The 17,500-nt window shown below is 44.8% G+C and overlaps 1 protein-coding gene across 1 annotated transcript in view; it reads right to left on the reverse strand.

The window, feature by feature from the left end:
• Positions 1-17,500, reverse strand: part of hspg2 (heparan sulfate proteoglycan 2) — a 148,529-nt gene that overhangs the window by 63,559 nt on the left and 67,470 nt on the right. The window contains exons 5-22 of the mRNA XM_083657119.1: positions 12,966-13,075; positions 11,960-12,018; positions 11,092-11,264; positions 10,006-10,044; positions 8,452-8,577; positions 7,484-7,681; positions 6,712-6,831; positions 6,463-6,594; positions 5,309-5,453; positions 4,451-4,608; positions 4,076-4,216; positions 3,702-3,865; positions 3,428-3,607; positions 2,889-3,085; positions 2,333-2,480; positions 1,963-2,090; positions 342-428; positions 1-36 (exon numbers count right to left, since the gene is read on the reverse strand). The exon at positions 1-36 is cut by the window's left edge and continues 23 nt beyond it. Of these exons, the coding sequence (XP_083513245.1) occupies positions 1-36; positions 342-428; positions 1,963-2,090; positions 2,333-2,480; positions 2,889-3,085; positions 3,428-3,607; positions 3,702-3,865; positions 4,076-4,216; positions 4,451-4,608; positions 5,309-5,453; positions 6,463-6,594; positions 6,712-6,831; positions 7,484-7,681; positions 8,452-8,577; positions 10,006-10,044; positions 11,092-11,264; positions 11,960-12,018; positions 12,966-13,075 (2,341 nt within the window). The remainder of the gene's footprint in view (positions 37-341; positions 429-1,962; positions 2,091-2,332; positions 2,481-2,888; positions 3,086-3,427; positions 3,608-3,701; positions 3,866-4,075; positions 4,217-4,450; positions 4,609-5,308; positions 5,454-6,462; positions 6,595-6,711; positions 6,832-7,483; positions 7,682-8,451; positions 8,578-10,005; positions 10,045-11,091; positions 11,265-11,959; positions 12,019-12,965; positions 13,076-17,500) is intronic.

The following is a 17,500-nucleotide window of genomic DNA, read 5'->3' on the forward strand; positions in this document are numbered from 1 at the left end:
GGTTGAAGAGGGTTACCCTGGTAACCAGGAGCACACCTAAAATAGAGCAAAAATTAGAGATGTTTTTTTAATATATATATATATTTTCTTTTCAATAAAAATAAATTGAGATATAATTGATTCTTATTCATCAAAAAGCAGCTTTTACTCTTTGACTCCTATTTATTATTGGTCTTTATCATCATAACCTATGATATCACAGTCTCTGCATAGATTGATACCATGTCCTACAATCCATCATCTTCCAGCGATTCAAACCATACATTATGCTATAGCTGACTGTGTTTAAAACACATCTTTGTACAGATCTAAAAGGCATGATATGAACTCCTCCTCCTCACTTTTCACAGCGTCTTCCCATGTAGCCGGTCCTGCACGCGTCACATGTTGCCTGTTGGTCAGTGTCCAGGAAGCAGGTGTCAGAGAAGCTGTAAACAAAACAGAAACCCCCGCACAGCCCAGAGAGCCGCAGAGAGTCAGACTCACACAGCACAGAGCGGTTAATGGGTAGCATGCAGGTCACAGGTTGACACAGGGGATGAATCAGCCAGTGTTTTACTTCTGAAATAGTGCGACCTCGGGGAATACAAAAAACTGCAGGGCCAAGCAACTCTTTCCACTCCCCGCGCCGCCCCGAGTGTCTCTCTGTGGGCCTGTTTGCACTGTAAAGGTCTTTGCACATAGAGTCCATTTTGTTCGTATGCATTTTTTTTAAAATAAGAAATCGTCACGCACAGATTAGGGCTGTGAATCTTCACTGGCCTCACGATTCGATTCGAATACGATTCAGAGGGCTACGATTCGATTCGAGTACGATTATCGATGCATCTTGATGCATCTTAAATCGATGCATCACTGTTTTCCGCAATACATGATTTATTTTTTCTCACTTTATTTTTTCTCACTGTGTGGCTACTTTTAAAATAAAAGTGCATTTGGAATTGCATTGTATTATGATCCATAATTAAAATAAACAACTGCATGTACTTCCATTATATTTTATTAGATTATAAAATAAATAAATAATAATAATAATTTAATAATCGATTTTTGACATTTGTGAATCGATGCAGAATCGTGCACGTCCGCATCGCGATGCATCTTATAATCGATTATTTTTGACACCCCTAGCACAGACACACCTTGAACACTGAGTCCGATGCGTTTTATTATGAATAAGTTTGTCGCTCTGTTCGCAATATGAGACAAATATTCGTCCTATCCTGTATTAGTCTCTTAAAACAGACTGTCTCATCTACATCAGGTGAATGCAGCTATACACAGTCTGTACGTTACACCCCCAGAACATGCACAAGGAAGTTGGGAAAAAAACCTTCAGACAGGAAGGAAGTTCGACGGAATCCGACCAATCACGACACGTGTGTCCACGAAAAATGCGGCATATTGGATTCTGATTGTGTGGTCTAGGAGGGTGTGTCTGTGTGGTCTCGGTGGATGTGTCTGTGTGTGTGGGTGTGGTCCGGGTGGGTGTGTTTGTGTGCGTGTGGTCTGGGTGGGTGTGTCTGTGTGCGTGTGTGGGTGTGGTCTCAAAAATCGATTATAAAAAAATAATAATAATAATAATAAAAAAAAAAAAATCAAATCAAATATAATGGAAGTACATGCAGTTGTTTATTTTAATTATGGATCATAATACAATGCAATTCCAAATGCACTTTTATTTTAAAAGTAGCCACACAGTGAGAAAAAATAAAGTGAGAAAAAATAAATCATGTATTGCGAAAAAAAAGTGATGCATCGATTTAAGATGCATCGAGGTGCATCGATAATCGTAATCGAATCGAATCGTAGCCCTCTGAATCGTAATCGAATCGAATCGTGAGGCCAGTGAAGATTCACAGCCCTAGTGGGTGTGTCTGTGTGGGTGTGGTCTGGGTGGGTGTGTCTGTGTGTGGGTGTGGTCTGGCTGGGTGGGTGTGTGACCTCGAGGCGACCTCTTACCGGCGGGACGTCTCACTGTACGGGCAGGGGCACGGCTTGCAGTCGTCATGGCGACCTCTGCTCGGGTCGCCAAAGTAGCCCGAGCGACACTTGTCGCACTGAGGCCCTTCTGTGTTGTGCTGGCAGCTCTGCAGCACGGAGAACACACTGGTCATTCTCTCCCGTCATCCACCCACTCAAAATAGACTTCACGCAGACAAGCATTCTTTATGCTCAGCTAACTTCATTTCTCCTTCATATTTTAAAATGATGTGCGATATGTCAGCGAACCCAGTGCCCTTTTGGGGAAAATAAATTCAATTTTACATAAAAAAAAAGAAAAAATCGAAAAGTATGATGATTGATTGACCAATGAGGGGCTTGCTCTCACCAGGCAGTGTCCGCTGATTGGATCACAGGCGCTGGCGTGTCCATTACAGTTACAACCGGCACAGGTGCCCAGATAGGTGCCACCCGGCACACGCTCAAAACCAGATGAACACTGCTCACAGGACAGGCCGGTGTATCCGGGTGGGCATCTGGGAATGACAAACATGGGTAATAACTCAAGTTATTTTAATACAAGTTATGATGTATTGAGTGAGAACGGTTGAATGGAAATGGCACATTTCGGTAACATTTATTGCATTAAGTTCAAAAGTATGCTTGCTTGAAGTTTCTGTGTAAGAATTTATGCTATTAATAGTGGTGAAAATGCATAACACATAAATAATGGCATAGGCTTGGCATAATCAGCTGATGAATGGTTCACTCATATGGTAAAGTGGCTGTGGACAGTCTTTGGCATGGCCAGCATGAAATATAACAAATATTAGCTATAGTACAAAAGGACTATCATGACATGATTACTTAATCAATTCTTGAAAGATTATTTTTTCTTCTTCTTTTACACAATATCCTCCTTTATCTGAGGGGCTTTTCCTCACCTGCACTCTTCAACATCCTTGGCATGCCCTCGGATGCTGAACTCCACGGTGCTGGTATCCAGGACGATATCGCTGAGCGCCACGCTGACCATGTGGTTGTCGTAGATGGTGCGGATGTGGATGCTGTCCAGGTGGGCCAGGGTCATCATCAGCTCCTCGCGGCTCACCGCTTGACCATTGGACTGATGCCAGTTTTCCTAAAATAACAACAATCATGAAGCTTATTGATGTAAATAGGAAGAATATTATTTCAACCAGGGAATGTACATAATCATATCAAGATTGTTTTCTATCACACCATGGGTCAGCAAGAGGAAAATTTAGCTCGGTCAGTCAGGAGTGAGATCATAAAAATAAAAGTTATATTATTGTGAAAACTGAATGTTAACTATGAATCTTCTCAACTTCGCTGTGAATTTGGGGCCATAATCCTCTTTGTATATTCAGAAATAAACGCCATCACCATGAATGCACCACAGGACTGTCAGGAATCTTGCCCTTGTTTTTACTGGAAGAACTTTTCTCGACCGTAGACGTACTTCGGTGAATTTGATCTCCTTCTGGTTGACCACTCGGGCGGGGGTGCCGCCGCCTCTGCGGTACTGGAGCCTGCGCCCGTTCCCGACCAGGAAGACATCCGGCTGCTCCTCCGGCTCGGACAGACCGCGGGCCAGCGTGTACCGCACCTTGTACTTCAGGGATCCTCCGTACGAGTCGATCTAAAAAAGCACGTGGAAAAATTATCTCATGCGTTATGTGCGACGGACAAAGTGGAAAAGAAAAAGCTTTTTCAAAGGAGTTTCATCGTTTAACCTTGTTGCCTAGGAACTGGCGGGGCATGGTCCAGAAGGAGGCGAGGCTGAGGAAACGTCGCGACAGGTCGACGAGCTGGATCTCCTCCAGCTCGGGGTTGATGAGGAGCTGAGTGGAGGAGAGAGGAGGGGTTCCCGGTCGAGAGGGGTACGTGACGTTGACTCCTGGGGGGGCCAAAGAAAGAGAGAGGAACAGAGACAGAAAAGTTATGAATGATAGGAGTTCTTACGCAGATTAAGATCTTTCTATTGGCTATTTCCGCATTCACTGATCCTGCTTTAAGCTTGTATGGATGGTCAGAACTTTATGAAGATGGGGGGATTCTTCTAGTGCATTAGCTGTATCTATCTCATAAGCACGAGTGGCTTCAGTGCCTTTGAAGTCGTCCTCGTCGTTGAAGCGCAGGCTGATCTGGTTGCGGTAGCGTCCGGTGGGCTGGCAGGTCTTGGTGATTCCAGCGCAGAAGCAAGACACACAACGTCCTTCCACACTGAAGTGGCCATCAGGACAATTGCCTGTCAACAAGTAGAGAGCATGGTGGTAAGAGCGGACGTAGGACAAGTCAGATTTGCATGCTTCACTAGGGTTTATTGTGAAGAAGCTCGTATTTTCTCATGTTGAGGAAATTGCTCCACACACCCACATTTTTTAAACTAATTGTCGAAGTAAAACTAAAAACACCAATGGCAAGGTATGAGACTAATCGAAAAGAAGACAGGTACTGTAGAAGTGGAGTGAGGTGTCAGTACCTGGGCCGGGTTTGTGGATGAGAGTGAGCACTCCGTCAGGAATACCAAACACCAGGCCTTTGGCATTGATGGCCTCACAGGTGTACGCGCCCTGGTCCGCCTCCTTCACGTCACGGATGGTCAGAGTACCGCGGCCATTCTCACTGGTCATGGAGATCCTGGACATATGAAGGTAGAAGAAAAACCACTGATTTGAGTGAAGTCATTGGAGAGTCTGAGGTATCTTCTGAAGGAAACATCTCCTGTTTGTGCCTCAATGTCAACTCTGCATGCTGTGGATCATAATAACATGCCTCAGATTTATCACTCCATTTCTCACCACCACACTGAAGTCTGTATATAGGAGAGAGATCCAAATAGTATTACGCAAAAAATGCATTAACTTAAATTATGATTACCTAACTAACCACAGATGGCAAACTACGCCCCAAAACGAGAGCGTAACCTGAACATTCTGTCACAGCAAATTATGGAAAATAATTTTCCTTCTCAGAGGTAATGAACGCAAAGCTACACTGCACCACAAATATCTCCATAATTAAAACCTGAAGTTTAAGTTTACTATACTGCAAAGCAGACACATTCACACTCATTTTGCAACCTTCAACGTCTGTTTCAAATCAGTTAGGCAAGATTGCTTTTCACCAGATGCAGATGTCGTGATCGGGAGAGGTTTGCCCAGACAGCAGAGACAAACATATGTTCCCCCAAAGTAGCATCAATGAAAACATTGAAAAGATATCACTTCCAATGAAACACAAAATCATTTTGAACATCAATTTTAATAATGCCCACCATATGCTTTGCATAATGATGTCAAAACACATTGACTTTTTATTATGCTATTGTTGCTATTACCTGCCGCTAACAGGGATGTGGCCCCAGTTGAGTCTCCAGGTGATGATGGGAGTGGGCACCCCCACTGCCTGACAGGTGAACGTCACCGACCCCCCCCGCTCTGTTTGGATGGATTCTTCCGGTGGGCTTGTCACCGTGGGAGGGGCTGAAAGTGACAAGAAAAAACACATTCAAGACGGGGGACGTCATTTAGACACACTCATAAACGCAAAAGCACAAAAGCAAGTCTCAACCTCCCGGTCTGAAAAAAGGTCGGCATGTGACTGGAATTTGGTGATTCAGTGAAGCTCTTGAATGCCTGAACGCCAGAGGAAATATCATTCTCTGCTGCTTTATGGATCAGGACAATTCCCTTTCAGTTCTCAGGACCGACAAAAACCCTCTGTGTCTCAGTTGCTACGTGTGAAAAGTTCACTGCAAATTAGTCACAGGGTACAAAGGAACTCAGAGGGTGACTGTATAGAAGAGCCAGAGAAGCAGAAAGAAAGAAAAGCACCAAAAGTACAAAGGAACACGAGAGAAGTGTGTGTGTCTTAAGTATTAAGAGTAGAGAGTAGGGATGTCACGATACTAGAATTTCTACTTCGATACCGATACCCAGGAAAATAACGAGACTCGATACCATTTTCGATACCACGTGGCGGGATGACAACACATCAAGAGGCATAAAAAATAAACAAAGACAGATGGACGGACAGACGCACGCTTCTCCATAATCTAGGCCTGATAAAACTCATTAAAAACTTTGACCTTACACAGCAGATTACACCTGCTCTAGTCATCAGCCTATCATAACACAACAGATTACACCTGCTCTAGTGATCAGCCTATCATAACACAGCAGATTACACCTGCTCTAGTGATCAGCCTATCAGAATACTTTGAACTTGTTAAAGCAACAGATACCCACCAATGGCAGAGAGGGAGAAATCAGTGGTATGTTTGATTTTTCATTAAGAGAAAGCACTGCTGATATTGATACAGGTGCAAATGAGTATTGTATCCGTTTCCAATTTTTAGTATTGATACTTATCGATACTATCGATGCCTGTTGCAAATGAGTATGGTATCCGTTTCAAATTTTTAGTATTGACTTGTATCGATACTTCTGACAAGCCTAGCAGAGAGATGGCGCTACATGGACAGAGACTTACTGCAGCCATACTCATCAGAGCGGTCAGGGCAGTCAGGCTCCTCGTCACACTGGTAGCTGGCTGGGATGCAGGTACGATCACTCAGGCACACAAACTGCTCGGGTGCACAGGTGTCACCGGGACCCTTGGTGGCTGCAATCGTAAAGAAAAATACGGAGATGTAACTTTGAATCATGACGCACTGGCTGCAGTTCAGGGTCAGAGAGGTCACAGGTCGTTGAGTGACTCGTAAACGAAAGGGAGACTCACGGCAGTCCGTCTCATCTGAGTTGTCCTCGCAGTCGTTGTCTCCGTCACAGCGCCAAAGCTTCAGGGCGCAGCGGCCGTTTCTACACTTGAACTCGTTGGGCTCACAGGGAGATGGAGTGCCTGTGGACAGATAGACGGTGAGCGTTTGATGTCTTAGTGTGTGTGTGCACAGGCACCAGTGTGTGGTTATGGATGTCCCAGTGTGTGCACACATGGTCGCCCTCATGACACGACACGGAGTGGAGTGGACCTGAACAGAAAAACTGTCCCTTTTCATTTCGGGGGCCCGTGTCAGTCAATCCAGCTCCGGTCCACTCCGCGGTCCGCTCTGTGTCTTGTGTGAGATGCCAGGAGACGATGAAGATCACGACAGCATCATCTCATTTCAGGTATTAAAAGATCTTTGGTTGACACGAGTGATTGTAATGTGTGTCGATGAAACACCAGTTTATGTTGAAAATCAAGCACTTTTCAAGGAGGATATTCAAATTCAAGCATATTCCTAACCTTGGCAGTTAAAGTCAAGCATTTCCCAAACTTTCACGACTTTGTACGAACCCTGAATTCAGTCCTTAAAAACTGATGCCGCATTTTGGAGCTGTTTTACTTGAGAATGTAGAATGTGTAACCTGTTGTATTGTGGTTTTGTATTGTATTTGATATTGTAATATCTGCCTGTCTCTATCTCTCCTGGCCAGGGCTCCCTTGCAAAAGAGATAGACATCTCAATGGGACTCGCCTGGTGAAATAAATTAAATTAAATATTACCCACCACATCTGAACTCATCGCTGCCGTCCGAGCAGTCCCTCTCTCCGTCACAGAGGTAGTCGCGCGGGATGCACTCCCCGCTTTGGCACGTGGCCTGGTCCGCTTTGCAGGGCCCAGGGGGGCCGGGGGGCCGCACGGGCTTCTTGATGGGGGTCGTTGTGGAGGGAGAGGTGGGGGTGACCGTACTGGGCCGTTTTATATCTAAAAAAAAATGTTAAATGTAAAAAATTAAAAATTAAAATACTTTTTGTACAAAAGCGGATAATTAAACCTGCATTAAGCGATATCAGACCTTCTAAGTAATCCTGAAACTAATGTGTGCTATGTGGAGATTTCATTGAGACATAATCTCAATGTCAATGAGTCCTTTACCTGGTTAAATAAAGGTTTAATAATCAAAATAAAAATAATTATATAAACCAATATCCACACAGCAGCCAGCTGTGTTTGTGTTTTCACCTCTTTTCTAAAGCTTGTTGTCAAATTTCGCTGCAGAACGGAGCTCTTCCAGGACCTTTCAGCAGCTAAATAGCTTAACTAGCTTGGCTCCTCCCTCCCTGTTTAAAAGTGCCTCCTGTCCTGAAAATAGTCTCATGAGGGAGTAAGTAAACTTAGTAAACTAGCTACCAACCTCTTCACTGCTTGTAATTGTCGGACATCCAACCTTCAGCGGGAGAAAGATCGGAGACTTTTAGCTTAGCTATTAGCCTTTACGCACGCTGCTGCTTTGCAATGTTTACCGTTTGCTGGCCTCCGTATAGTGGCTTTGCGGTGTGTTATTTACAAAATGTGTTGCGGTTTCTGTCACCCTCTAGTGGTCAGAAAATGTCACTTATTGCAGATTTAAAGCAAGTCAACTGAATAAATCCCCCCTTCTGTTGGCATTCTGCAGGCTACTCCGTGCTGTAGACGGCCATGCTAACCATGCTAACAAACCCGCGGGCCGGTCAGGTCAGGCTGGTGCCACTCACCACAGTCGGTCTCATCACTCATGTCTCTGCAGTCAGGCCGGTTGTCACACAGGTACTCCATCAGGATGCAAGTCCCATCACCACACCTGTGCTCGTCCGCCATGCAGGGCCTGATGATGGGGATCACTGAGGAAGATGCAGGGGGGGAGGAAGAGGAGGAGGGGAGGGGAGGGGCGGTCAAGGGTCAAACACATGCAAGCCAAGGCGACAGTATAGCCGATACATTCTGCTTGTCTCACTCACATCACGGCACAAACGCATGAAAACACACAGCACAACAGTTGAGTAGCATCTTGGGGCCTTCAGCCGTCTCTGTAGAGTACTACGGAAATGGGAACCCTTGAACTTTTTTATTCCTGTCTGCATTCGATGTTCTGTTGTGTCTCTAAAAATGTATTTAAAATGACTGAAGCATGGTGTCGAACTCTGTGTGCCCGTTACGTAAGACGGTGAAATAGCATCTGAGTAGGGGAGTTGTTGGAGATAAAGTAACTATTATCCTTTGACTATCAGTCAACATGCCTGTGTGTGTGTGTGAGTGAGTCGGGGGAATTTTTGCACAAATCAAAAGCTGGTTTGCAATTTCAGTGAACAGCGGCATTCCTGAACCAAACTCACGCCATGCAAAAAAATTCACTGTGGACCACTTTCAGATGTCCACTTTGCTGTGGTGCTTCCATGCAGGACATTCCTCGGACCGCCTGACCCTTTGCTAACACACGCCAAAGTAAAGTCCACTCCACTGTGCTAACACACGCCAAAGTAAAGTCCACACGCCAAAGTAAAGTCCACTCCACTGTAAAGGTTTGAGTTCATCAGGAGAGAAACAGCTGAACTCTTCGTTCTAAAGCAGAGGCTCTCAAATGTTTTTCAGCCAAGGACCCGGCTTAGAAGATAGAAAATCTATCGGGGACCCCCCTGATTCTGATTTGTGATTTTGGGCTAAGCTTAAAGGAACACTCCGCCCATTTTCAACCAGCTTTGTATCATTAGAACATCAGTAGTATATCAGAAAACTGTAAACGGTTTTGAAGTCTGTCATTTAATTTGACAGTTATTGAGTGTTAAAGTGTGGACCAGTGACATCACTGGTCCACACTAACTCAAATTAATAACTCATTAAGTCAAATCAACTCTCAATAACTGTCAAACTAGATGAATGATGAATAGTAATAATTCAAAACAGTTTACAGTTTTCTGATATACTACTCATGTTCTAATGATACAAAGCTGGTTGAAAATGGGCGGAGTGTTCCTTTAATTGTTTCCACGGTAACGTGCTTGACTTTTAAATTGATATTGTTACATTAGAATGTAATCCATGAACCAGTTTTGATTTAAAGCATAAAATATTTTCAATGAACTATGAAGCTTTTGCAAAAAAAAGTTTTTATTTTTATTTTCCTGAAAACTTTTCGCGGACCCCCTGGCAAAGTGCCACGGACCCCCTGGGGGTCCCCGGACCCCCATTTGAGAACCAATGTTCTAAAGGCAAGACAGTAACTACAACCGACTCCATCAGTCACCGTGCAACAGGCACGGCACAGTACAAACCTGGCACTGCCAAAGGCGCCACAGCGTGCAGAACTTGAGCTAGAAACCAGAGAGACACGGTAAGGAAGGACACTGCCTAACCCTCTGATAGACCTTGATTGGCTGCACGCATATCACCAACACTATAGAGAGCCGCAGGGATGACGTATTTTTGTAGTCAGAACGCGGAAGTCCCGGACTTCCTGGTTCTTCATCGTTTCTGTCTATGGGATTTTTGAATGGGTTTTTGCCGCAATGCTTCAAATAAGGTCTCTGGGCAAGGCAAGCTTAATCAAACGCGAACCAGAGTTCAGTCGGATAATCTTCACACATGAGGACCACTTTCATGAGTTTTGTAGCGTAAATGCGAGCCCTAGAAGTAAAAAGCTCGAGCTAAGCTAATCCAGAACTACAACTATCCAGAACTAGGCTTCTACGTCACGTCAGCACTCAACCTGGACTGTTGTTGATGTGCACTACCCGGGCTGAACGGGCTGAACCAGGTGAGGGAAAGAGAATTTCCGTGTTCGTCCTTTGAAGTGGTGACGTTATTGACGTATATATATCCCCATCGACTCAACAGTGTAGTCTCATTTAGCCGTTTGCGAGCTAGCCGCCCTTATAACGGCCCGTAAAAGCTTCAAAACTCATAAAAGTGGTCCTCGTGTGTGAAGATGATATTACTAAACGCTGGTTCGCGTTTGATTAAGCCAGCGTTGCCCAGAGAGATTATTAGAAGCATCGCGCCAAAAACCCATTCAAAACTCCCATAGGGGAAAACAGTGAAGAACCAGGAGTGTTAGCGATGATTTCTGGACTCGTTCCTGCGGCTCTCTATATGAGGGGGGTGAATAGGCCCTTTTCACAGCAACCGTTTTTTGAGGTGGTAAAGCAGGAAGTAAAGCAGGTATAACCAATAACATCAATGAGGGCCCTGGAACAGCGAAATGGAATGGAACGCTCATTAATGGTATGGGTTACACCTGATTTACTTCCTACTTTACCAACTCAAAACGGTTGGTGTGAAAAGGGTCTATATAGTGTTAGGACAGTCAGTCAGGTTGTGGGCTGTGTCTGTGAAGCGGTGCTGTGTGGGACATCTCGTACCTTCTCCCAGCTTTCTGAACTGGAAGCCCTGGACGGACGTGACGTAGGAGGCGATGGCGCCCTCCTTCACCACGCTGTACAGCACGCTGCGGATCTGCTCGTCGTTGTTGTTGTAGTCGGAACCCACGTCCAACTCCACGAATACGTCCACGCCATCTTCTCTGATCATCTTCCTGCAGAGAACGAGGAAGACCAGGGACGGTTAGATGGTTATGGATGGGGAACTCAGCATTGTAGTTAGGGGGTTCCCAACCTTTTTTTTCGGCTCGTGACCCTACTTTGACGTCACAAAAATCTAGGGACCCGAGACATTCAAATTCCGGTACACCGTCGATAATATCATCAGTGACATCATCAGTGATGTGACATACAGTAGTATGCTTCTTCTTTCCCCCCCGCAGAATTTTGACTTTAATCTGAGAATTCTGACTTTCATCTCAAAACTCGAACTTTTTTCTCAAAATTCTGACAGCAACTTAGAATTCTGACTTTAATCTCAGAACTCCTGATTTAAAGTTATAATCTCAAAGATTTTCATCTAAAAATCTTTTTTTTTACCGTCACTCACAATGTTGATTGAGGCTATGGTCCAATTGACTAAATGATCAACTCGTTACAGTCCATTTCCATCTTCAAACTCACCTGGGTGGAGTGGGTGGTTCTGAAGGTCTGGACCCAGACAATACTGCCGTGCTGAAGGGCTTACTAACCTGATGACTCACTGACTACAGGTATAAACTGCTGTCTTAACCCTGTCTGGAAGAAGGTAGATAACTAACACCTGGCTGGAGGACGTCTCAGCCTCTGAGGTATCTACTGTGGGAGTCACACACGGAGTCAGGCTGATTTAGTGGGATTGTGTTCTTACTTAATGAGGACCACGCTGACGGTCTGCACGCCTGGGATCCTGTTGTACTCCGACTCCAGCTGCGCAGGAAAAACCAGAGCAGATAAGTTTAAATATAAACCAGCTTATTCTTAGGCTTAAGGTCACACGTACTCGTACATTGACATGTACAATGTCATAGATCACATGGATAAACCTTAAAAGGCACTAATACCCTTAGCCTCTACTGCACGTGACCATCTCTCCCACCCCCCGCCCAGATCCACGCCCCCTTTTCTCCTCAATTGTACTTTGCCAATTTCCTGTCCTGGTCGTTGCTCCACCCCCTCTGCCAGTTGGGAGAGGGGGTGTAAATTAGCACATGCTTCCTCCGATACATGTGCAGTCGCACATGCCACTCCTTTTCACCTGACAGCGAGTAGTTGTTTCACTGGCACGACGGAGCGCGTGGGAGGATCACGCTATAGACCCTTCTCACAGGGGCCATTTTGTGTCGAAAAGGCAGGGTAAACACAGGTGCGAGCAAAACACTAACGAGGGTTTCAAACTTCTATGATTGGAATTTGGAAACCCCTCATTAGTGTTTTGCTTGCACCTGTGTTTATTCTGCCTTTTCGACACAAAATGGCCCCGTGAAAAGGGTCTATTACCCAAAGTCCCCTCCCCCGACTGGCGCCCCGACCGACCAGAGGAGGCGCTAGTAGTGCAGCGACCAGGACACATACCCTTAATCTGGCTTCCCACCCACAGACACGGCCAATTGTGCCTGTATGGACAAGCCGGAGCTAACACGCGGGCTCGAACCCGCGACCCTCGTGTTGGTAAGGCAGGGAATCTACCGCCGCACTACCCCGGACGCCCACACTTTGGACACAACATTCAGTATAATTCATACTCATAAGGCAGAAAATGGGACGACAGCAGTTATTAATCATGAGAAGAATGCCATGTGTGTGAGGACCCGTTGAACGGCGTGCGTGTGAAAATTTGAATGGACTCTGTCAGGCGAGGAGATACAGGCCCCTACCGTGTCCACCACCGCCTCGGAGATCTCGATGAAGGCCGGGGAGAAGATGTCCTCCAGCTCGGGGCCGTACACCAGGGAGTCGGTGAAGTTGACGAGCGCTCTGAAATAGACTGGAGAGAGAGAGGAGGAGAGGAGGGGAGGAGAATCTGTCAGCGAAAACCACACAATAACAGACAACGACCACAGGCTCAGTGCTAATGTCAATCTGTCCCCAGAGTTTACACACTGCGCGCCAGATGTGAACGGCTATTTCTCCTTGTGATTAAGTGTTAACCCCTATTAGAGAGGATGTGATATAAGATCGCGTTTGGGGGAATCAAATCTCTCCCTCCAGGCGAGCTTTTCCGTTGGATGTTACTGTTGGGGATGTAAAAACTGAAGGGAATGACTGTGGCCGACACGCGAGCCACAAACAAATTATGGTGTCTATTTCCAATAGCTCAGTTGTGGTCGGGTCTGCACTAAAACCAACGAGTGGCGCGTCGTTGCACCACACGTAGGCTCTCTAACAAGACGCGCACGCTGACACAGGCACGCTCAACACCCACATACTCATATATAACCATGAACTTACAGCATCAGCATGTCTCTCTCCCTCTCTCTCTCTCTCTCTCTACGATATAGAGACAAATAAACAACAGACGCACAGATGTCGATACAGCCTGCGTGTTGCTGTCACAAACTTCACGGAACTGAGTATATACAGAGTCTGTCCCGCATGAGGCCCCCAATCAGTGCAAACGTTCAGAGACACAGAATCAGAATCAGAATCAGAACCACTTTTATTGCCACAGTATGCAAGTTACATACGAGGAATTTGTCTTAGTGTCTGTATGCAGCGTAGCGGTCACATCAATATACAGAGATAAGAAGTAGGAAGATAACTAAAGACAATCGCAAAGTTGCAAGTGCAATCAGATCAAATCGAGTCAATATATACAATATGTTCATGAGTGGAGAAGTGTTCTGTGGATGATAAATATGAATTTACTTTGGATTTACATGAGATTTACAGTTAAATATACTTTAAATAGGCAGTGGATTTACATGGATTTACAGTCGGAGTTAAATAAGAGTTTACATTGAATGTACATGAAATGTACAGGCTAAGTTAAATAGTGCATGGTGGATATCAGCCAGGATCGCTATAGGCCACTGGTTCTGTTGGCACCAGGTTTCCTGCGTGAAGGTCGATGACATCAGGGAGTTGGAAGGTAAGTGGGAGTTTGAGTCAGCATCACTACGATGCCAACGGCTGCAGAGGAAGACGAACAGACATAATCCTCTGTGAATGACTCTGGAAGGAGGCCTCCACATTCCCTCCTCCAAGTCAAACACATGAGGCAGGCAGGCAGGTAGGCAGGCAGGCAGGCAGGCAGGCAGGCAGGCAGGCAGGTAGGCAGGCAGGCAGGCAGGGAGGCAGGCAGACAGGGAGTTGGGAGGGCTGAAGTAGGGATTACATTATATATCAATGGACTCCAGAAGCTATGTCCGCTAGGCTGACTGCCTGCCGCGGATCAGGCAGCCCAGTATGTAGGTCATGTGTTTGAAGACATCAGACAGACATGCTGTGGAAGCTGCGATGAGTTCTTAACACGCTGTCTTGACCTGCTCCTCGGAGCGCCACATGGATGCAGTTTCTCAGATCATGTCAGGGGAACTTTCATTCACTCCTGCCATGTATGAGAAAGCCCAACCATCTGGAACATACCTGGGATGAGATGAACCATGAAAAGTAAGAAGTGTCAATGCAGGTCTCTCTGTAATGCGATTATTTGAATGTGAAAGTAAGAGTCTAAAGCCCCTTTTAGACTGGCCAAAAATCCCACTAATATCCACAAACTAGTGGCATTTTCTTCAGTTTAAAGTTTCCAAGCCGTTTAGCCGATAGAGCGACCCTGCAAGTGAGGTGGGTTTTTACGCGGCGGCTCTGCTCCCGCTGGCGGTATCAATCTTGGCGGTGGTCCAACCCGTGATTTTCCGACCCTGCTTCTCGTCCTCCTGAGTTGCCGCCCCTTTTCCAGCGTGAGTCAGACTGAGATTCGGTGATTCCCACAGCCTGAAATTCCACTTTCTTAACGCTGAATAGAGCTGGGTATTGGTTCAAATTTCAAGAATCGATTCGATTCCGATTCACAAGGTTGCGAATCGATTAATTTCGATTCGATTCGATTCGATTCGATTCGATTCCGATTCGATCAATTTTCAATATTGATTTGGTTAGTGATACCAAAACGTGGTTTTTGAGCTGTACCCTGAATTACATGACTGTCCAGTTATGTAACACAGGGGTTTCCAACCAGCCAAGTAGATACATGGGGAAAAAAGTTGCAGAACTGTTGTCAATTTTAATGGTTTTAGTTACACATATATTTACTCACCACGTGGTGACAAAGGGTAAATAACAGCCTTTTCATCTGTCAATAAAGACACTTTCACAATTATGCACAGTGATTTGATTTCAGCCTATATAATTTCTAAAAGTAGATATTAATAATGATCAAACATTTCCATTCATGTAGCCTACAGTATTTGTTTTTGTTTCAACTACAAACATAATTAAACGTCAACTTGAAACTATGTTTCAACTACCACAAACAGCACAATATTTTAGCCTGTTTAGTAAAAAAAAAAAAAAAAAAAAAATTTTTTTTTTTTAATAAAAAAAAAATCGATCTCTGGACATATGAATCGATAATCGAGGATTAAAATGAAAATCGATTAAAAATCGGAGAATCGATTTTTTGAACCCAGCCCTAACGCTGAATTATTTTACATTGACGGAATAAGCAGAGAAAAAAAGCATCTCTCATGCACACGAGTGCACCGCACAGCCCAGGCGCAGACAGCGTCGAGTCAGCCAGGATGTAAGTAGGTCGTCCGCTTTAGCTCTCTCAGAAATAAACCCCTCGTTGTAACGTTAAACATTTTGAGTCATGCTTTACAGCCACTTTATGTCATCCTAACATCACAACGAGTATTTTGATGCAATGTTTTCTGCTTCGTTTGTTGAAACACCTTTTTCTCCTCCAACGTGCATCAGTCAGGCTGTTTACTGGTTTAAATGACATTCGTTTGACATTTTTACCCGGAAGTTTCCATTTTGTTTTGGGTGGCCTGACACAGCACCGTGAGAGAAGAAGGGAGAAGGGAGGGGGAAGAGACAGCCGGCAGCGGTGGAGAAACCCAGGCTGAGAGTGTGATATAAAAGTTTAAACGGCGATGCTGCTGCTTTCCTGGGTAACAAAAAAACTAGTGGGACTTTTGATGTAAAAAGGTATAAGACGTGGTGACACCTCTCTCCTCCTTGGTGAATATTTGGATTCTGAAAGGTTCTGAATCACACTGGACTTCTCATGGTGATGATGCATCAATGGGTGGATGAAGTAAATACTGATCCAAATGTGGTTGGCGGACATGATCTCCGTTATACGAATGGAGAGACTCAGGTTCTTGAGGACCAACTCACCTGGGAGATTTCAAACTATTTGGGACCCGTTTCTGGCCTACCTTGACGAGGTTAGGGGTGATGGGTGACTCGCCCGGCCGGTCTTTCTCCCTCGTGTGGGATCCCACTCATTTATATATGTATATATATTTACAAGCAAAATTTATATATATTTACAAGCTGTATGTAACTGGTGGCACTAGTGTATGTATGTTTTTTCTTTCTTTTCTTTTCTTTTACTGTTTCTGAGTTTGTTTGTTTGTTTGTTTTTGGTTTGTTTTTCTGTGTTCTAAAAAATTTAAATTGCTAAAAAAAAAAAAAAAAAAAAAAATACTGATCCAAAGGATACTTTGGACACTATACACTATTTCACTGAACATACAGCTATCTGTGTCTTTACAAGCTCTACAGCAGCATGTCAAAAGAAACATTGGTAGAACTACACAAATTAGTCATTAAATTGAACAAAAATGCAAGTTCGAGCTGAATATTTCCAAAGTCACTTTGGAAAAGAGAAAGTCAGATCTCTCACTTTCTTAGCAACCATGAACCTTTAAATAGCCCCGAGCACCTCAGGGTGCCCAGTTCTCACACTGCTGCCAACACCTTGCTGGGCCGGGCCGGGCCTGATATCAGACTCTTGTGTGGGTTCAGGGAGAGGAAGTCAATATTTGTACTGTTTCTTGCAGTCAGCTGCTAACTTGCCATGCCAATAGCAGAGAGAGCCATGTTCTGTGTGGGGGCAATACACTGAGGTGCTAGCATTGCACACACAACTCTGTGTCAACACAACAGCTACACAAGATGCACACAAACAACATGTGTGCACAAACACACACGCACGTGCACACAGTAGGAGTGGGAATCACCCGATGCCCTCGATACGATACTAAAACGATACTTGGGTCACGATACGATAGTATTGCGATATGCTAGTATTGAGATATATTGAATATCGCGATATTTCGATATATTGTCTAACTCCTTTTCCGACCTTTTCCTTGACCTCACCGGAAGAAAAACATGCAGTGTTTTTTTTGTTTTGTTTTGTTTTTGCCCCACATGTAGGCTACATTATTAAGCTTTC

The sequence above is a fragment of the Poromitra crassiceps genome, assembly GCF_964638095.1.
Source record: "Poromitra crassiceps genome assembly, chromosome: 20".
NCBI classification, from domain to species: Eukaryota; Metazoa; Chordata; class Actinopteri; order Beryciformes; family Melamphaidae; genus Poromitra; species Poromitra crassiceps.